The sequence below is a fragment of the Ostrea edulis genome, chromosome 8 (assembly GCF_947568905.1).
Source record: "Ostrea edulis chromosome 8, xbOstEdul1.1, whole genome shotgun sequence".
In the NCBI taxonomy this organism is placed as follows: domain Eukaryota; kingdom Metazoa; phylum Mollusca; class Bivalvia; order Ostreida; family Ostreidae; genus Ostrea; species Ostrea edulis.
The window spans coordinates 64658399-64681805 of NC_079171.1; the positions used below are offsets into that span (position 1 = coordinate 64658399).

Consider the following 23407-nt stretch of genomic DNA (forward strand, 5'->3'; position numbering starts at 1 on the left):
GAGAGAGAACTCCTTAAGTGTTTCCTTCAATTAATGCTTGCGTTTTATTTAATTTTACAGAAGTTAACTTTTCAAACATGTGGGTAACTTTCTCTCTGACAATCTTGATCGTTTGCTTTAGGTGTTGTCTGATAAGACTGCGCGTTATGTGGCTTTGTCCGTTATCGTCCGTCTTCTGTAATTAGGCGCATTAAATCCGGACCTGTTGCCCATAAAACGCCGATTATATTTCAGGGGAGATAACCTTTTAGCCTCCCATTTATTAACGAACATTACAAGACGAAAGAGCTACCTATAGTTCCAAACGGATAAGTTGGAATTTGAAAGAACTTATCAATTTGTAAAATTTCTCATTGAAAAATGCGTCGCGTCTGTGTGGTGCGTGTTTGATAAAAGGCTGTGTTGAAAAAAATGGGAGTTAAAAATGGCGTACTTCTCTTCTTGAATTCTATTTTCGTTTTATTTGATGAAATCGATGAGCAGCACCATTTTATGTATAATATTAAACATTAAGGGCAATGCAGGGGCTGATGGAATTGCTTTTTAATCTGTGTCTTAATAAGACCAAAAAAAAAAAAAAAAAAATGGGAAAAACAATCATGCATAAATACCTCATTTGTTTTGTTGGAGACAATGAAAAATAAATTTAAATATTTACATGTAAGTAACACATAAAAATCACTTATTAAAAATTCTGTCCAAATGAATATTTATCATATCATGTTGTAACGTCATTTCCTAATGATTTTACGGAAAACAAAATAATATCTGTGAATTCGGGTTTCCTTGTTCCGTGCTTCTTGTTTGAACCGGATATGTACAGCAGCCCCTCTTACGATTAAAATTGTACAGTATTTTATTACCCTTTCAATCAACTTTTTTTTTTAAAAACCAATTTTATTGAACCTTCATAATTTCTAACACGATTCACCCTTAGTGCATGAACAGTGATTTTTCTACATTCTTTACAAGGGTCCTGTGGCTTTCGAATTGGGAAAAATTGTCGACGTTTCAGTCAAATTGGGAAAAATCAATTTTATCGTAAATAAGTTTTAAAATCATATCAAACATTATATTATCTTTATTTTACACATCTAATTTCCTTTAACATTCTAAAATTTTCAACTATTCTACCCAAATCATAATTCTCTTTGTTAAGTCGTATGTTTATAATTCACATTGAATGTTTATATTTTTCAAATACATTTTTCTTTCATAATTTTATTATTGGAAAAAAAGCAAGCTATATTGGGAAAAAATTGACAATTTTTAGGAAGGGAATGGGCCGAAATTCGGACCCAAAATGGACCTTAAAAAATCACTGATGAAGATGGACCGGTAGCTTAGATTTTCACATTCAATTTCATTTATTTATTTATTTATTTTTTTTGGCTGGTCTTCAGTTCAGGGTCGTAAGAAAACTGCTAAATTATCATAAAAACCTCCATAAATAAACATGACACGGGCTCCATATCTTAGAGAAAAATCTCGCCGTCACCTTCACCTGAACTAACTCTTTCTTGACCATTGCTGAACTACCACAATAAGAATAACTTATGAATATTCAAATGAGCTTTGAATTGCCGTTAGGCGAAACTTTGTCAAATTTAACGACATTTTATAACTATCATTTACGACAAATCCGGGTTCATTTTTCCCCATAAACGTTTCCGATCGGGAACGTCACCAGGATTTATCTGTGTAATCTTAATGAATATTTTATGCAGATAATGTCAGTGGCCCGCGTAGAAAAACCGAATCACCGTCTTGATTTTGGGTTCATTGTATGACTACATCAAAGGCCAAACGAACACAAATGTCGCCATGTATGAATAAACAGAGATTGAAATATTCATAAAGATTCTTATGTTTGCATATATCAGTAGCAATATATATATATATATATATATATATATATATATATATATATATATATATATTAGACAAACACAAAGTGTGTACATGTAGTGAAGGGACGATTCCAGTGGTGACACATTGTTAAATGCGCTCATGTGTAAAATAAGATTGGATCGGCGTTACGTAATGACATCAGCACGTAAGTAAATAGTCCACGAATTAATTAGAACTGAGATGTTTAAATAGACTCTCGGTGACAATGAAGTGCTATTCAACATATGATTGGATGTCCTTTGAGAAGTGCATCATGGCATTCCATCTTTTAAGTTGACCGAGGTTTTTTTTTTTCTCTCTCTCTCTCTCTCCAAAATTACGAAACTATATATTAACCGAGTTACAGGTGATTTTACTGTGGTAGGAAATTGAATTTTATCTTTCGTTTAAAATATAAGGAGTTTCTATTTCCAAAGACTTCTTGCATAGATGGGTCACAGCGCGTGCGTAAGGAGGTCAAAGCGCATTTAAGTTAAAATGCAGATTTAGCCGTGTGTACTGAAAGAAAACGAAATGCGAGTAAAATCAAAGCCGAAACAACTCAAAGCTAACGAACAACAGAAACAAAACAAACCCACGAACAACAGGAACAAATTTTAAAAAAAACAACAACCACGAACAGCAAAAACAAAACAAACCCACGAACAACAGAAACAAAACAAAGCCCACAAACAACAGAAACAAATAAAAAAAACCACAAACAACAGGGACAAAATGAAGCTCACGAACAACAGAAACATCCAAAGACAGCTCATTCTTCGTGATATCCCAGCACGATTGGAATGCACTTAGTTTTATCAATATGTTAAACGAACAAGTGATTTTTGTTATTAATTTTTATTGACTCAGAGGGTCACCCAATCAATAAAAACACTTGTGTTTTATCAAACAGCACTCCGTAAACTGAGGAATATCTATTCGATTTTTATTGGTTTTTCTTTAGATTACTTTGGGCTACCAAAATCTTTAAGATATCATTTTCACAGACTGAGAATTTACACTGTAGTAAAAGAGTTATGAAGGGAAAAACGACTGATGTCATTCAACAGAGTCAAAAGACATATAAAAGCATCATTTAATGAATTCAAACATCACGCTATCAAAGCTTACATTCCTTTATATTTCTGCTCACATCCGGCTGCGTTTCTTCAAAGACACCCCGCGGTTCAGTTTATTCGTGTCGGGATGACTTTTATATAAAATCTTTTTGTGATGCCGGCGGATCGATACCGTTTTCTTAATTTGACACTCTGTTGAACTTTGTTGTTAATTAAAAATAAGGGAATTTTATGTGTTGTGTCGTTGAAATTGATCCGGATTATTGTAATCATAAAAACGGACCTACCTGTCAATAGAAGGGGGTCACACGAGTGCGTTCTATTACCCAGGTCTAAAGAGGTTTACTCGTGTTGTAAACAGACATGTGATTGACCGCTCCATTCAACTCATAAATACTATAATACCTGCTGTTTCTAGAATTAACAATTCCTCTCTCTCTCTCTCTCTCTCTCTCTCTCTCTCTCTCTCTCTCTCATTTCAATGACACTTGATTACAAAATATGTCTGTACAAAATGTGAATGAATATACAAAGCATGTAAAAATACCAATATTACAAAATGAATTAATATCAGTGTTTACTAGCCATTTGTTCTCGGGGTTTTCTCGTGTAGAGACACCCTGTTATCGCTGTAACTCGTTTCACACATTGATATAAAGTTGCTCTAATTGCATGATGTTGGTAAAGATGTCCTAATTAATACTCTACAGTAAGGAAACTTTCAAACATACCTCAATTTTATTAAAACCTGTAAAAACTGTAAAACTATAAAAGTTGGAACTCTTCGAAAGGAGGTAGAACAACAATTGTTTGTAGTGAGTGTCTTTAATTCTAAACAACCTGATACTCCTGTATATCGGCATCATTTCCTGTACCTCATTTTACCCCGAGCTCTGCCCGCTATATCGGTATCATTTCCTGTACCGCATTTTACCTCAAGCTCTGCAAGCTGTATATCGGCATCTTTTCCTTTACCGCATTTTACCCCAAGGTCTGCCCGCTATATCGCGGCATCATTTCCTGTACCTTACTCGAGCTCTCAGCGCTGTATATCAGTACCAATTCCGTACCGCATTTTACCCCGATCTCTGACCGCTGATTATGTCCGTTAATGGGTCGGAGATGTCCTTTAGCGTACGAGGTCACGTGTAACTGTATCCCAGCAGTGGACTCCAGACCGCCCTCCAGAAGATAATTACACGTCACGATACACGGGTTTGTTGTTGACATCGGGAACTGATACGGCTCCGATGACAGACATGAAAATTGTTGTACAACGTGGTGGTACCTCGAGGGGATCGAATGTATGGATGTGGTTTAAACTTGAGATTCTACTGTATGCATGACATATACGTAGACATTTTTTTTATTTCTATCTTCTATTTTTTTTTTTTTTTTTTTTTTTTTTTTTTTTTGCGTGTGTTTGTAGAATCCAACACCATTCAATAAGTAAGTAAGTAAGTAATTTTTATTTAAAGTCGGAACTATATACAGGTAAACAATAAACATGAGCTAAGAGCTCTTTAACCGACTATATAGCATTAAAAAAAACCCACAAAGCACTAATGATATATAATTGCATGCATAGACATAAAAACAGAAATTTGAAATAAAACAGGACGCATACATGTATACAGACATCACAAGTCATGCATATATATACACAGGGACTAGCTATATTAAGATGCGCATGCAGCACTGAAAACAGTTTGCAACACAAACATAAAAATATGGATATATACATAGAATAAATAAATATGCATACCTAAGAGACAGAGCGGAGTAAAAATAAAACAGTTAACTGTTTTATTTTTACTCCGCTCTGTCTCTGAGGTGTGCATAATTATTTATACCATTAAGTGTCGGAAAATCAGCATTCCTCAAGTACTATGGTCATTATAATGATCTAATTTGCCAATACAACCTATCATTGGGTCAAATGCTATCTGACATATTTCATACCGATTGTTAGACCGTTTTAAGCACACTCATTTTGACTGTGGATATCTCCGTTTACCTGATAAAGATATAGGGCTCACAGCGGATGTGACCGGTCAATAGGGGATGCTTATTCCTCCTAGGCACCTGATCCCACCTCTGGTATACCAAGGGGTTCGTGTTTGCCCAACTCTCTATTTTGTATTGTTTATAGGAGTTATTAGATTGATCACTGTTCGTTATCTTCACCTTTCATATAAAACACCAAAATGACCATTGAACGATAACAACAATTACATCGACATTACAGATATATTAGGTTAATACAGATATAAATACAGTACAGGTTGACATATATCTCACCAGGGGCGGATCCAGGAATTGCGGTTACGGGGGGGGGGACACTTCTGAGGCAGGGGGTCTGGGGGCCGCCTGGAATTTACAGATTTTATAGAGCTTGACATACGATCCTAAAAAGTCATTTGTACTATTTTCTATCATTTTTTATAAGTTGAAATTAATAAAAGTACGCAAATTTAAAGGGATTTTGGAAGAAAAAAAATTAAGTTCTCCCAATAAAGTAATTCAAGAAATCAAAAGATTTTGTCATTTATTTCTCTGGGAGTGGAAGAAATTGTTGCTTCTTTTATCGTTTAGTACATTTTTCTAAACAAGATACCACGATTTACCTTAAATTTGAAAATTTTAGGGGTGTGGGGTGGGTGGGGCGCCGGCTGCGCCCCCTTAAATCCGCCACTGCTCACTGATAATGCAAGATTTGATAATTTTCAACAAATGCTTTCACCCGTATGTGTTCCGTTAACACCATTAGCCTGACCTCCGCAGTAAAGGTCACTCCTGCAATGAAATCTCGGCGCTAAAACATCTGTTGGGAATGCAAACTGAATACCTCCCCTATAGGTAAAATCTAGCATTGTATGCCTGATGAATCACGGGCGAGTAAAGGCTATAAATTCCATTCTCATCATTGTTACAGTGATTTATGATCAATGCGTGCTGTGTCGGGTATCCGCATCAAGTCACTGGGAGATCAGGGGTAAAGGACGAGAGGGTACGAAGATCAAATCCTTACGTGCGGTTGTCATTTCACATTAGGGACTATCTCCCATTAAATCTGAGAACGGTGATTTCATAGAATGATTTTCTCTTTTAACGGGACCGTGAAATGAGCAATAACCGGGGAATTTATAGCTTTTAAAAATATATGAATTTTAATTTAAACCGTATTTTATCATGATAAATCCTAACAGACTCGGACAACAGGCACTGCCTACATAAGTCCTCTCCATAGAGGGCACAACGTCATTCAGAGAATAGTATATAATAATATTATATAATAAAGAAAAATTAGAACACCGAAATCATTTTCAATCTGTCAGAGTAACTCTTGAAGATTGAAAATGAAACTGGTTGAGTTATTATCGGCGCTTTAATTTTTCTTGATCATGCTATTACTTAAGTGGATATTTACTTATATATATATATATATATATATATATATATATATATATATATATATATATATATATATAAGGATACAATACAAAGGATATATAATAGTTTGAACATTACAATAAAGGTCATTTATGTGGTGGCAGCTTATAATTGAAAGTACTACATTTGTAAATTGTTGTATCAATTATTAGATAGTTTACATTGTGATGTGCAATTCGCACTCATTAGTTGTAGGTACATATTATAAACAGAAGACTCAAAATAGGAAAAAACAAATATAAAAAGAAAAAAAGGTATTGGTTCTGCGACAATAAAATAAAATTGGTTACACAAATCTCTTTGTAGACAGAATAAATTCATGCACAATTTCAAATTACTGCATGAAAGGCGATGATAACGAACAATGATCAATCTCATAACTCCTATTAGCAATACAAAATAGAGAGTTGGGCAAACACGGACCCCTAGATATATTTTCGTCGGCATGTCAAGGTTTCGGTGCGTATCGATAAATTTGATAATCAGGGTTATATAACGCTTCGGGTTCCGCAGAATATTCTGCGTTTGACACAGGGTATTATTGTGAATTTCATTTTGTTTCCATGTTGATGCGCATTATATAAACAAAACATGTCTTATCAGATTATGTTGTTAGAGAAATGGCGGACCGACAGAGGATGTTGTAGGTCTAAGGTTACGTATGTTGTATTAGACTGTCAGAATAACTACTTGTTCAATGGAGATTGTATTTACATTTCTTGGAATTGTAATCGTAAAAAAACGATGATTATGTCAACTCAAGACTACTGGTATGGGAACTAAGCGAAGAAGTGTCGCTTTTACTTTCCTCTATACCTGACGATTTTGCATCTGAACCAATCAAAATACTTCTTATTCAGCATCTGTGTGCGACATACTTAGGCGTGGTGTTGTTATTACAATTCATTAGATATCGATCCCGATCAAATACATTCATCAAACATCACACAGACCTCGACAAGATTAAAAGGGATTTATCGGGTAAACAGGACACACTTTTGTCCAGTTTATGCCAAACTAAATCAATTCTAAATAAATACACCTATTGTGGGGCTATTTGCGGGCTTTATGCTATCCTCACTTGACAGTGTTTAGCATGGTAAACACGGCGCTGGCCGCTAATTGATTTAGAGACAATTTTTATTGAGTCCTCGTGCCTTCCGGACATTTCTCTACAGATAAAGGAGGTCTTGTTTTTAATGGCGTTTAATTAGAAGTTACTGGAGAGTTGGATCTAGGTGCAGGAGTTCCTGACCGTTATTTTAGTACATATTGCGGGAACCTGCACGTATAATCAGACCTTCATTTGCTCTGGAGCTGACAATCGTGTAGTGTTGTATAAATGACAATTTTCTCGATACAGGAGATAAACCCCATTATAAAGTGAGAAATCAGCGAAGCATTAGTTGACTGAGAGAACAAGTGTTGCAAGTTTATGTCATTTCGTTTCTATAAAGGATTTAGGACTCAGTGCAGTTGTAATTCTATTTTCTTTAATGGGGAGTCTAAAACAAAAAATGCCGCGGTGAATAAGGCGCAGCGTCGTGAAATATATCGGACGGAGTGGAAGGATGCGTTTAATTGGAATTTAATGGAATCTGGAATTTTTCCCTGTGGAAATCGTTTATATGCCGTCATGGAAGTTCAGACGAACGGTGAGAATTGACAGGGAAGATGGTGCAGTATCGGCGCTTCTCGCTCCGTGTACGGACACTAGACATCTGTTTCACAGCTGGTCCCTCCATTAGTACAAATTAGTCACGTGTCACTGGGTCGTCTGCTTCTGTGAAGTTTTACTCTCGTTGAAACAAATGATCTGTCATAATTACTTTTAGATTGGAAATTTATTTGCGATTGAGTTCGCTGTCGTCTGTGCAGTGTTTGTGTTGTGGATACGGAGGGTTCGCCGTACTGGTGTCCATTGGTAATGTTTTCTGACGGTAACGCCATCTTTACATACATATATATATATCTTTTAACAATGATCGGTAAAAGTATATAGGTAAAACAAGAAACACGAAGACTGTGGTGATGCTTTAAAGGCGCTTTCGTCTCCGTTCTTCATTTGTAGGTAAAACGTTATTTTAGTCTAAAGGAATATGAAAAGCGCTTGAAAGTTTGCTAACCGTTTTCGTGTGTGTGTTGTTGTTTTTTTAATTTATATATACATACTATTGTAATATTTAATAATAATAATGATCAGATATAATGCTTTATTTCAAGAAGGTGGCCTGATTAGTGCACGCACTATTCTTCCTCAGGGCCTTCTCTGTAATGTACAATATACACTAACTGAATGTCGTGTGATCATCTTAGCTACTTTTTTAAACTTACGAATTGCTTACAATTAATAATAATATGAAAATGATTCCCATTAATTATAAATCAATCAGAGAATTGTTTCATGTTCTGTTAATCCGAATCCGTACGAGCCTACAGCATAACAGCTTGATAATGTTCCCCTTACCATTCTTATTTTTATTATTATCTTTATTTTTTTTTATTGTATTTTATTTATATATTTATCTTTTTTTTTTTTATCTCAACGTACAAACAATTTTTTTTTAGAAAGAAAGAAAAAAAAAACCAAGTCAATACTTTATTCCCATTCAAATGAGAGATTGGTATTTCCACCATACTTTTGTTCAGTGTATATAGAGCAGGGGTGAAGAAAACTTAATAAAAAAAAAAGAAAAGGAACAAATAATAAAGTTCTTTCTGGGATGCGAGCTTTCACACGCAGAGACATCGAAACATTATATAGGTATACAAATGGTGCCGGAATGTGGATGACATTTCCCAGACAATCTGTCCTGTATTGACTTATCAACTGTTTATAAATTGATCTTTTGAATTATTATGAATTATTAAGAAATGTCAATGGTTGCAGTTAACTCTGACAGAATTTATTATTTAAAAAAATGCACAAAAATTGTGCACTAACTATTTGAATCTCTCCTCATATTTTTTTTTTTTTTTTTTTTTTTTTTGGTGACAGTTCATTTTTTTTTTTTTTTTTTACATGTAATTTAACTACACAATAATATCATCAATATTCATATGCAAAAGACATTTTCGTAAATATAAAGAGAGAGAGAGAAAGAAAGATAGATAGAAAGAACACATAAACCAAAGCAGAGCATAGAACACAATCTTAGGTTTAAGAAAAAAAAAACTGTTGTTAGATTTTGCTGCCTTTTAACTACACTGTACCTTTTAATAATCGCAATTGGGAAAAAATATGAAATAATATTTAGGACCTTTTTTAAAGAATTGAAACAGTCTCTTATCGTAATAAATCATAATAGGATTGGACAGCAAGGGGCTGCCTATAGAAGTCCTGTGTAGAGGGTACATTGTACAAGGTCATAAAAGGTCATACAAACATTAAACCTTGAACTTATCTTATCGTATACATATACAAAGGGATTAGTTACAAGTTGTAACCACTCAGAAAATCTCTCATTAGAAAATATAAATACACAAAGGATGGGATAATTTGAGCATTTACAGTAACGTGTGTAATTTATGTAGAGGAGCTCGTGGTTAGGTGTACTGTATATGTACATGTATATTGCTGTATAGTTAGATGTACTATATATGTACATGTATATTGCTGTATGTTTAGATGTACTATATATGTACATGTATATTGCTGTATGGTTAGATGTACTATATATGTGCATGTATATTGCTGTATGGATTACTTAAAGGGACTGATTCACGATTTTCACCAAAATTTTGTTCTTCACATTTAATGATCAAAATCTATTGTCTAATGTGTTTAAAATAATTCCCATAAAAATTAAGGTTATACATTATCACAGAAGGTCATTTTAGAGAGTTTATTATTTGTTTTGTAAACAAAGATTGCGGTATGTTAATGTTAATGACATTTTCAAAAGAAATGGATATCGATCTAAGTTTTTTTTATATCTTTCATATTTCAAGCATTCTTTGGGTAAGATGTATTATCTAAATGATAGAATTTGTGAGTATGCAAAATTAAGATGCTTTATATTACAAAATTAATATTTCACTGGTTTGTTTGTATACATGAAAAGACTCGAATCTTTGTTTACGTAACACAGATTTAAGGCTAAAATATTGCTTTTATTCTTGCGTTCAGAAGGTCAAAATTTTGGCTGTCAACATTAAATCAGATATATTTTTAATGTTTAACATCAAAAATGAAAAATATTTTTTTTTCAAAAATCGTGAACCAGTCCCTTTAATAGTGTACACTGTACTGTGCAATCATTAGTTGTAGGTATAAATATCATAACAGAAAACACAAGATAGGGGGAAAATATAACAATAAAAAAAACCGGGTAGTGGTTCTTTGACACATTTTATGTGAGACAGCGTGACAGAAGTGATAAAACTTTCAGCGAGAAATAAAAAAAAAAATTCACACCTCAATAGTGTTGTTCTAACACCCCCGTCCATTCAGGCAGGAGGTGGGGGAGCTAAGACAACCCTCCCTTTCAGAGAATAATACCCCAAACCAATATAAAAATATCTCTGGTGTAACAATGTGACAGTGTCACCACGGAAAGAAACAATAGTATTCCGAGTAGAGTGTAAAATACGCACAAAACAACACCGGATTACCTCGGTATTATTCCGCCCTCTTGTGTTGACAAGGGGATTAACTGTGATCAACACATAAACACGGGAGATCAATATTTGTGTAAACTGCGATAGACAACAGGAGTATTTTGATAGGAGGGTTCGAGGACGCCATTAAACAATTTAAGACATGTATGTTAACAGGTTAAAGGGGATATTTAATTTTACCAGTATGAAATAAGTCATGATATATTGATTCAATTTCGCTGTGTGTTGATTCATATAGATTAATTGTATTGTGTGTTGATTATGCATGGGCGTGGTTTGATTATGGATGGGCGTGGTTTAGAACGAATGTTCCTTATCATTACTGTTCTAATTAGCCGCGTGATAATTATGTATACAAGTAGCTAGGTATTCTGTTAATTTGAATTTTGTGTCATACGTCATCTTCACCCGCCAAGCGTCCGATTCACTCTGATTCTCTGTTTCTTAAGAAAAAAAGTAGGATAACTAAAACGTTTGTAAATCTAGGTTACAGTTAAATCCTGATTATAACGAAATTATGCTTACAACGAACTTATACTTACAACGAAATCATGTTTACATCGAAATCATGTTTACAGTTGAATCATGTTTACAACTGAATCCTTTTTTACAATTACATGTAAATCATGTTTACAATTGAATCATGTTTACAGTTGAATCATGTTTACAGTTGAAATCTTTCTTTTTTTTTTACAATTACATGTAAATCATGTTTACAATTGAGTTATGTTTACATCGAAGTCGTGTTTACAATTGGATCATGTTTACACCTGAATCCTTTTTTTACAATTACATGTAAATCATGTTTACAATTGAATCATGTTTACAGTTGAATCATGTTTACAGTTGAAATCATTTTTTTTTTTACAATTACATGTAAATCATGTTTACAATTGAGTTATGTTTACAACTGAATCATGTTTACAATTGAATCATGTTTACAGTTGAATCATGTTTACAGTTGAATCCCCCTCTTTTTTTTTTACAATTACATGTAAATCATGTTTACAATTGAGTTATGTTTACAATTGATTCATGTTTACAGTTGAATCCCCCCTCTTCTTTTTTTTTTTTACAATTACATATCAATCATGTTTACACTCGAGTCATGTTTACACTCGAGTCATGTTTACACTCGAGTCATGTTTACAGCGTAATTTCTCATGCGTGTCTCTGGAGTCAGTGGACTATATATAATAAGAATGTTTGCTGTCTTCAGTTTTCGATTTGGTGGGTCTATACTCGTATATAATTTATTGAGTTTTCATTTTTTGTATCTGCAGGTAGAGGAGAGAGGGTGTGTGAAGTCGCACAAAAATTAGAGGTGCGTATGAATATTACTTAATCTTTTTTGCCCATTCCTAAACGAAAATACACTATTCTAACATGTCAAACTCTATTAGCGGTAAAATTACCGAGTCCCCTGTATCGATGTCTTTGTTTTGACACCGTGCATATTTCTGATTACCTATAATCTATAAATCTTCGATTTATGAAATAAATCGTCTTCAATCATGATTGTCACTTAGATTGGGGTGGGGGGGGGGGGGGTAAAGAAGAAAATCTCGGACGTTTACACTTAGATTTGGGGGAGAAGGAAAACTCGGGACCCTCAGAGATGGGCAACGATTTGAAGGATTTTGTTGCTATTTGAAAACAGAAAACATTATGAACGACAACCAAAGTTATGCAGTGCTTTAGTTTTGTTTTTTCCACCTTCGCCTTTTGTGATTATGGTAATGCGAAACGTCAAATGTTTAGCTTGGGAGACGTGAAGCATTAAATTGGACATCGGCGTAAAATCATCCACCGCGTCATTCGTTTAACTCTGTAAAGTAAAAAATAAAAAATAAAAATTCGGGGTACCAGGTACCGTTGATAGATATGAAAGGTTGAAATATCCGACACATAAAGAAAATACTCATAATCATGTATTATGGCCGTGAAATTGTCATTGTCGATGTCTGACGAATGTTTCGTTTGGTATGTGCTTATCTCCTGATCGTTAAAGCGTATCAGTGACCCCGTGCGCTGTCAAGAATCAAACTTAGCGATACAGGTAAAACGGGGGAAAAAATCGTCAAATTCAACAGAAATTTAATAGCAAAAAGAAAGGTGACGGAAGAGCTCGTTAATTCAGTGTTATCACACACGTGCTGGAGAATAATCGACAAACAGGATAGGGAGGGCTCTCAAACTGTCCCGTGGCGGATTCGTGTAGAGAAACTGTCCCATGGCGGATTCGTGTAGAGAAACTTACGAAATCTTTGCCTGTCATCTGTGTTCGATGAAATATGAGAGAAAGAAAAATAATTGCTCTGCTTTTATCTAGTTCTGTGAAGGGAGAAAGTTTGTTTTCAGAAGTCGGAGGATTTGTTTAGACGCAGTGTCGACAGTTAAGTCGTTGAGATGGGTGAAGCTTTACAGAACCATCATTAACACTAAGGCTTCTCCCTGGATGAGTGTTCGTTCAAAACTTATAATGCTTATCTAATAATTCCCTTGGGGTGAGGACAATTTATTCTGTGGGACAGACAGAAACAGGTTTGTGGGATTTTTCACCTTTTTTCCGTATGTTGTAAAAATGGTTCGGCCATTGGTACTTGTTATATAGTAAACCAGGTGATAGTTGTCCGACAGGCAATCTTTCCATGTAGATTAGCTTTTTCCGAAATATTTTTTTTAAAACTGTCTTTTTAAGCAACGTTGGGGTTTGGGTTTTAAAATTCGTGAGAACCTTGATTAGCATATTTGATCATCTAACTGTTCGGACTCGAATCACGTGTTAAAATACAAAGCTGCGATGTTTAGGTTATGCACGTGCATCTTTACGGTCTATAGAAAATACGTACAAGTATTATTGTCAATACACGCATCTACACATAAATGCATGTGCACGTATTCTTATACTCACCAGTTACCCAAAGCATTAAATTTCTTCTATTTTTTTTAAATTTAAAAATCTGGTTTATAAAAGTAAAACAAAACAAATTAAAAAAAAAAAAAACCACATTTACAATAAAAACAGTAAACACACAGAGACACATTTTAAACCGAGAATTAACAAGCCTTAAAACAGAACTGTGACGCCTGGCAGAGGTAAAGCGGAGTAGGTAAATAATTCATTATGCATACAGCGAGTGAATTTTGTCGAGGATTGAATAATAATGGGCTACAAAAATACCTTTGACGAGGCCTTTGTGCGGAGAACCTTAAAATGATATCCCTCCACGCATACAAACGACTTATTAGGAGAAAATATCGGGGACTACATTTTATTTAGTGCTCCGTCCATTCATGGACAGGTCTTCAACGTACGTGAACTAGAGTTTCCTTGTTAAACTCTCTCTGCGTACGTGAACTAGAGTTTCCCTGTTAAAGATAGAGATGTCCACCGGCTGTTCCCTTACCCCCTCCCCCTGAAATCAAAGATCTGGATGCCCTCTGGCTGTTCGTCTATTTATTACAACTATTTACAGATCAAGGTTCGGTCAAGTGAGAAATGAAGGTCATTGTGAAGGTCAAAGATCAAAGGCTATATGATATCAAGGTCGTGTTATTACATGGTCAAAATTTTTGCACAAGATACAAAACTGTAATCAAGTTTAGACTCAAGGTCAAAGCTCTGGGGGTTCAAGGTCACTATGAATTCAGTAGGACTTCATCACGTGCAGGGAAAGTGTGGTACACCACCACATTTTGTTTTTATTTGATGCACATTGTACAAGTTATAGACCACCCGACTTTGTTAAGCTTTGAGCGGTCGGCCCTGATTGTCACTTGTATTAATCATGGAGGTCATCATCATCATTCTCGTCATCATTTTCATCACTTGTACTTTATCTACATCTTCTCACATATTCTACATTGACCACCGTACCGGCATGCCTTCTTCAACCCCTTAACTGTCAGAGTGAAAGATATCATGATGATGAAACGCTCATACTAAAGAGGAAGAAAAATGCATTCAAATCAATCATTTGTATATGTAAGGCAAGCGCTCCACACACGGGATCTAAGTATGTTAATATCACCGTCACTCGGAATCTTATCTCAGACCTATCTCTGACAACAGACGAGGCATCCCGAATGTACAAGCATCAGATACTAATGTAGTTATTCTTATCTCTGTGTATACAGACTAAAGCTTTGTGTATTCAGCTAATTCTCCAATATAAACAGTCCGTGTAACTGTACGTAAAACACCCAGGAATCTACATGGGGCGGTCCGTGTCTTATCAGGCACATAGTGACCCGGTCCCCCAAACAGACAACAATCTCATTATAAGTCATTATATGCCCGGCGTGTTTTTCATTTCTTTACATACATTTGGCACCTGCTAGAAATATATATCTCCCTCATCTTCTCTCTCTCTCTCTCTCTCTCTCTCTCTCTCTCTCTCTCTCTCTCTCTCTCTCTCTCTCTCTCTCTCTCTCTCCGTCTCTTTCTTTTCTTTTCTCTTCTCTTCTCTCTCTCTGACATAGAACATACTTTCTCTCTTTCCCTCTCTCACTCCTCTAATATTGAACATATATTCAGTGTAACTTTTGATGTAAAATTAAAAATTTTTTTTTTATATATTACGTGAAGTTTGAAAATTCGCGATTAAATCTTAGCAATATATAAATGTGGTATTAACCTGACCACTCACACCTTTAATACGGTGTCTTTTTTTATATCATCATTATTTTTTCCACAATTTTCGCCCCTTTAGATCCGCCTATCCTTGTTCTGTAATTTTCTGCATTGTATTTACCTACAAATATTCAAGCAGAGCTCGCCTTGTCGGACAGCGTTTCACGGAGCAATAAACGTCCAGCTCTCTGCGTACAATGGGGGGAGACATTGCTATTTGTGTGATCTAACACATAAAAAAGACCGCGTTGTCATGGCAACCCTTCATGTCTGCATTTTTCCCGAAGAACTCCCTGTAGAGAGAGTACAATCTTTCTGGTGACAACTGCAGAATGGCCAATACTCCGTATAATTGCGTTCGGGGAATTAGGAATTTTCTGAGCGGTAAATTAAGCTGTTTCTTTTATTCTCATTTTCCCCTGGTGCTATAAAAATGAATTTGTACATGTATCAATTTTCCTATATGATTTAATCAATGTTTTTATAATGCGTTTTTACTTATTTTGAATATCAAAGCACTCTTGCAAAATATATTTGATTCAAAATTTCTGCAATTAGATTTTTTTTGTTTGTTGATAAGATGTACGGATTAATTAATACAATCTTGGGGGAATGAAAAGTAATTTTCTTTCTTTCTTTTTTTCAATTGCATGCAACATTATCTACGGCTTATGAAAAACTGTCAAAAATGTCAGTTGACTTTTGAAAACCCATGTAATGGACGTATTCGCTCCAATGGCGAGGGAAAACACCGCCATCGCGCTATTACTATCCAAACAGAGCTGTTGCCATTTTCATCTAAATTCCCCATTGTGTTTTCTTCTTTCTATCATTCCTCTTTCTCTATCTGTGCCTTTCTTTTCTTTCTTCTCTCTTTCTCTTCCCCCTCGCTTTCTCCCTGTCGTTCTCTCTCTCTCTCTCTCTCTCTCTCTCTCTCTCTCTCTCTCTCTCTCTCTCTTTGTCTCTCTCTTTCTCTCTCTCTCTGCTTTTATACATTATGCTCACACTAAATATGCATATAATAAACCTTTATGAAATATAAAGACATTGAACTTCATGAAATATAAATTCTAAAATACACACAGAATATCTTATTCACTTTTCTTAACTTGTTATAATCAGAGAGGAGTGGATATTTAAAAGTGCACATGCATTTGTTTTCCAATCTCAACAACTCAAAATAATTATAACCATGTTCTCATTTCTTTGAAAATAGATACAGTTTGAATTAAAGTGTTTAGGATTATTCACATATCTTAAAAACCAACATAAGTATGTGTTGACCGTGTGTTTTAGTTCTTCACACGCTACAGAATAAAAAAAGACGGCGCCCTCCGGCTCAGCCGTTCAATAAATCCCACAGATCGGCGGTGTACACACGTTATCATTACGTAATAGTCGGTGTGGTTATTGTCTTTGATATACCCCCCCCCCCCCCCCCCTGTGACAGACAGACCTTGTCGTCGTTAATTAAACCCGTCAAACGTCGATGTCCAGTGTCCTAAATCAGCGGGTCATCACATGTCCCCGTCAGCCACGCATAACACAGACTGTTAAATCAGTGACGCGTGAACAGATGACCTCTTTATTAATCAGTGAAATAAAATCTGTTTTGTGTACTCTCTATTCCTCTGTCTGTTGTGAGACCCGGGCGCTGTGTGTCTGTTGTGAGACCCGGGCGCTGTGTGTCTATTGTGAGACCCGGGCTCTGTGTGTCTGTTGTGAGACCCGGGCGCCGTGTGTCTGTTTTGAGACCCGGGCGCTGCGTGTCTGTTGTGATAGGTTTAGATGTGGGACACAGTTTGAGAATTATTTCACATCTTAAATGGAAGCTATAAGGATATTAAGTATACTTAAACCAAGTGTATAGTGGACATATCATGGCGGGGTAATGCGCCACTCGGAATACCACCAAACCTTCAACTCATTGTTTTTATTTATTTAGATTTTCTTGGATTTGATTTTAATAAGACTGGAAATTACACATAACAAATGAGGTGGGTTTTTTTAATTGTTTTTTTTTTTTAATCTTAAAAATTGCATGGGGTTTTCTTTCTTTTTTTCAAATAGTTTTTGAGTCAATGCCTCCCCCATATACAACAAAGGCCTGAATAAAAAATTCAGCATGCTTTCTATGTGTGTGTTTTTTTTGTTTGTTTTTTTTGGGGGGGGGGGGGGGGGGTTGCTGGCTGCTAAATTTGGTTGATTTGGGGGGGGGGGGGGGGAGTGCTCCCCTCCCCTTACTATAAAAATTCAGCATGCTTTTGTTCGGTTTTTGGTTGAATTTCTCAACTGTCGCTTAAGTCATATTGATTAGCATAAACCCGTTATTGAAGTTTGTATAATACCGTGATAATCATAAAACCCCCTTTTTACATTGAATAAGAGGGGAGATGATAAAGAATACTATCTCTTACATCATGGCACGTTATATCGCCCCTCATCGACACAGTTATCGCCCGCCACTGACAAATTTATCGCCCGTCACCTTTTGTATCGCCACGTAATTATGGATTAGTGTAACTACTTATTTTCATTCTTGCACTTGTGTGGGAAAAACTCTTCTAATCGGATAAAAAAGACCCCCAAAAAATTATATTCGAATAATAAATCCGTATTAATGTATTTTAACTTATTTCTACACATTAAACCAACGACTTAAAAAGGGATCGTGCTAGCTTAGGTTAAAATTCGGTTACACGTAGAATTAAAGCTCACCTACTGTTAATCCAATCGAGGAAAGTATTTTATTGTGTACAGTCATTTAGAAAATATTTCTGGTTTTATTTTATAGAGTACCCAGCGCCGAGGAGGGAGAGTGTATGACGAGTGAACTTTAGAAAACTGTTTCCGGTTGGAGGATGGAGATGTCACGCGAGATTCTCGTACTGTGCTGGCTGTTTGTCGCCGCCTCGTGCGCGGATCAGTGCGTCATCAAAGGTCAGGTGAACACGAGGCTTCAGTGGTACGGATACATGCTGCAGAAGACGTTCCAAAAAGCAGACGCTCGATTTGAATACCAGATTACTTATCCCGAGAGAGAGTGCTGTGCTAATCTATTAATATACTACGACGACCAGATCTCGCAACTCACGGAGTCTATGACGTGTCAAGAACGAGTGGATATTCTTCCGAAGAATAATTATCAGGTCATTCCACTGTCCACTTTGAATGCCACTAAAGGCTGTATCATCTACCCGGACAGCGGAGGAACCAATCTATATGTCTGTAACGGTGACCGCATTTTCAAATCGAACGGACCTCGCACGTGGTATTTTGCGATAAGTAGGTGTGGTGCTTCTCCGAGTCAAGGAATGTTGAATATGAATTATTATTTCAATGTGACTGGATATTATGGTAAATGTGAAGCGGACCCGCTATCAAAAACGATCTTTCCGGAATTCGTTGAAAGTGAACCGGATGTGACGGTGGTAATCATTCTGGGTGTTCTGTGCGGGTTGTCTACCATTACCGCTATTGTGTTTGGTGTCTTGTTCTTCTTCGGCAGAATAAGACGAAAGAACAAGAAAAAGAAAGGGGGTTCGGTGACGTCATCTCAGGCAACGATGACGCAAGATATATTTTACGTTAATCCTTCCTTGTCCGACAGAGAACATTCAGACTCTCAGTACAGTCACAGTCAATCCAGCGGTTCAGAAAATTATTACGAGGTTATTCCGGACAGACGTAGCTACGAGAGCATAAATACTCAGCTGGTCATGCACGGCCATAACGTCCGAGGTGTCTCGATGAACCCCAATCACCTACGCGAACATAGAACTCCAAACATCCCACCGTATATCCTGGAGAACTACCCTCCGCCTCCATACCAACCACCAAGTGGGCAACAAAATGGCGGTTTGCATCATCGATCTCACGTGACAGGACACCATGGCGGTCAAGTGACTTCTCAACAAATTCAAAATGGAAACATTCCCAATGTGCGTCCAATGCAGATGCATTCCTCCGGACACCCACCCCCCTCTACCTCCGGACACCCACCCCCCTCTACCACCATCATTCACCAACAGCACCACTCCATGTCCGGATTACAAACCGGAGAAAATTCAGAACCGAATACAGCCAGTCATCCGGTACACATTGGGGGGAATCGTTCCGGAAGTGCCCCTGTTCACTTTGATAACGTGGGCGCAATCGCTCGTCCCACTCCGATTTATCCCAGCTCTCACGGGATTCTTTTCGGAACGCATCCATCTCGATCGTCTCAACCCACTTCTCCGTCTTCTCATGGAGCACCAAACGGAAATATTCCGAATGGACATATCAACAACAATACCATTGGCCACAGTAGCCAGGCCTTCAAAAGACAGCTATCCGCTGGCCCTAAATTAAACAGTGTTCCGAACGGCCAACCTTTGCAATTACAAACATACCAAGGTCACGATAAACCTATGGATGATACACAGACTCCGAACGGAAGGACTAAACTTCCGAACGGAAATCTTCCAAATGGACGCACGCATGTTCCAAATGGAAATGTTGCCAAACTCTTGCATGACGCATATAGAATTCAGCAATTCGAAACTACGGCCTGACTAGCCGACAATAAACAGACGTGGAATGAAATTTCCGTTTAATCACGTGATTAAGTCAATGGGGGATTCCTGGATATAGACGCCATCATGAAATTATTTTCCATCTTTGTGTGCTGAATAAAGAGTAAGGAATCTTATTCAGAATAAGCTTACTCTGCAGACAATGTCAGTTTCGCGGCAGTCGTCATTTATTGAGAACTACAATTGACTGGATTAAGGCGAAAGAAAGCTCAATAATCCGCAAAAATCTATAATCCCAGAAGACTACATTACGGAAGCTACTATATATACCGGAAGCTACCGTAATCTGGAAAGACAAACTGTGTCATACCCATGTGTAACTCGATAATGAAATACGTATACATCTAATTGCATTAGCACTATTAGACTTCGTCTCCTGTTTCTAAGACAATGACAAGAAATGGCGATGTGACGTCGTCATTCGGGGAGATTATTGTGACGTCACGTGTTTCTGATACTGAGTATATTTGCTGTAGCTCAATCAATTCATGGTTACTAAATGTTTGTTATTAGTGCAAAAAAAAGTTCTATTTTAAAAACTAACATTGTTGCCAAATCCTCGACTAGTACATTTCATGTGATAATGATTATCTGAAGATAGAGGGCGGATATTTTTTTTTAATTCATTCGCTATTAGGATTTACCGGCATTTAGAAGTCTCGAGTCCTTGCCCAAGCAGCACCACGGAACAATTTAAGTCTTCCATGATATTTATATGTTTTTCTAGCTCTTTATATGGCGGTGATTACAGAACCCGAAATTACCCCTGATTCTGCACACGCACACAAAAACCAAAATCTGCCATATGACATGGTGATTATTTTACACTGTGTCGGCAGGGAATCCTGGGTCCTTGTCGTCCGCTTGATCTCCATGGTAACGTTTTTCATAGTGTTTTGTATTTTTGTCATAAAATCAAAAACACTGACATCAAGGACCACTGCAGATTTATGTCCGCCATTTTTTCTATGTCTTATTTTGGTAATTTAAAAAAAACCACAACCTCAAAAACATTGATTGTCACGCCATGTAAACTGGTGTATTGATAATGCTAAATGTTTTGTCTCATAGATAGAAACACCTACCTCCATCTTTGAAATGCACATATATATATATATATATATATATATATATATATATATAGATATATATATAGATATATATAATAATAATAATAATAATAATGTTTTTTCAGTGGTAAAGCTGCTGTGTCGCTGTATTTAATGTTTTATTTCTCGATATAAAAACATTTTTATCCTGACATCAAAAACCTGTATATTACAAAAATACGAATATAAGATGGCCTGTGTGTATGGTGGACGAACATCGTAAATTTCTGCATTTCTAATTGTCTTTACCGAGCATTTAACACATGTTACAGTGTAGTATTTTATCAAAAATATTCGGGTTTGGGGAAACCCCTATCATGTTGCTTAACTTAAATGTTTGTACGTCACATGGGAGGAAATCCCCACCTAACGTGAATTTTCGTACTTTTAGAAACACTTCATATGGCGATTGTTCTGCAATATTTTTTGATCGCCTTCATGGTTTTCTTTTCTACTTGGTTCGGTAGTAAATCGGCCCTATATCTATTAACACGCATATGCCACGTGAACGAAAAATGAGCAATAAAACAATTGTATGAGTATTCCGAGGTACACTAGGAACATCAACACGACTATTAAATTCTTGAGTTCATTCATTACAAACATTTTTCATTTAACCTCTTCACCTTGTTTTCACGTAAACCATTCGTTGTTAACTCTACTTCTATTCGAAATTATCCGCCTGAGGGCGTTGTTAGATACATTGATAAATGTACTTCCGTTTTTGATGCATTGATGTTTTTTTTTTTTTTCTTTATTGTCTTTACTTTAGTTGCAAAACAAATGACATTGTAATATTATTGATTAATATAACACATTGATATTCAATAATAAAATACATGTATTTACTTAAGAAATTATGTGGTTTTTATTGATAAACGAAAATGGGTTGTTTTTTTACGGCATGCAGCGACATGTACTCGGAGAAGGAAAAGGACAAACGGTACTTTTTAAAACCATTATCAACGCATTATGCCTTGGGTATACCTACTTAAGGAAACTGTACATGTAGCATTAAGGAGGAATACCACCTTGTCATAATGGCTGACTTTTTTTTTGCAACATGAATGAAAATGTACTAATATATATATATGTAAGTACAAAGTAGTAGTGTCTATTCTACTGATATTTCACTAAATCTTTTCAATAATCAGCTTTTGCTACTGCAAGTTATTGAATACCGATTAGGGTTCAGGGCGGATGTGACAGGTCAGCAGCGGATCCATGCCCCTGCCAAGCACCAGGCCTCAAGACCATAAACTGAGAATAGACTTCAGTCTAAATTTCAAATCCAGCCAACTTTTGAAATAATTTTCATAAACAAAAAACAATTTCAGCATGTTTGCATCTAATTTTCTTAATAAACCACATGATTTTTTAAACATCTGTGCTAGATGAATCTTAAGATGCAAGTGATCAAAACTTTGACTTAAGTCTATTCTCAGTTTATGGTTTTGGGGCCTGATCTCACCTCTGGTATACCCATGGGGTCTGTGTTTGCCCTACTCTTCATAGGATTTTCGAGAGATAGAACACTATTCGTTATCTTCACTTTTTCATTCAAAGTATTTTCCAACACAAATTAAAATATAAAAATGATAACTATCATAATTAAAGTATTATTTTATTTTTACTGCAGTAAAGTGTTTTTTGTAGTTAAGTTCAGTTAGCAATAGTTCTCTTGCTATCGCACTCTGTGTAGTCACACGAATTCCCACCGGTTTCCTCCACCAAATCTCATGTTACATTTCGGGTTGTTGTTTTTTTTTTTTTATCTCTCTCTCTCTCTTAAATTTTCCGTGTTTTCTTTCATATATTTCAAGAGAATACGTTGGTATTAAAAGAATCTTTTGAGTTTAACAAGTCAGCCCCGAGTCCCAGATCTTAAGCTGATTATATCTAACACAGATTTTTTTCCCCGTGAGGTGTCGAGGAGACCATCAGCCAAGTCGTGGTTATTTCACGTTTTGTGTAACACGTTCGACTGCCCCGCGACAATAAACATTTATAAGACCTTGTGTTATCTGCGTTCTCAATCACTCG

General features: G+C 36.1%; 1 protein-coding gene across 6 annotated transcripts in view; it reads left to right on the forward strand.

Moving 5' to 3' along the window:
• Positions 1-22221, forward strand: part of LOC125661521 (uncharacterized) — a 27312-nt gene extending 5091 nt beyond the window's left edge. The window contains exons 1-3 of one of the 6 annotated variants that reach the window (XM_048893553.2): positions 7542-8362; positions 12326-12366; positions 18473-22221. In XM_048893553.2, the coding sequence (XP_048749510.2) occupies positions 18540-20234 (1695 nt within the window). In that variant the 5' untranslated portion in view covers positions 7542-8362; positions 12326-12366; positions 18473-18539 and the 3' untranslated portion in view covers positions 20235-22221. Of the gene's footprint in view, positions 1-7541; positions 8363-12325; positions 12367-12578; positions 13587-15661; positions 16063-18472 lie in introns of those variants that run through there. The other 5 variants (XM_056146664.1, XM_048893555.2, XM_048893552.2 and 2 more) reach the window with 5 other exon arrangements.
• The last annotated feature ends 1186 nt before the right edge of the window (positions 22222-23407 follow it).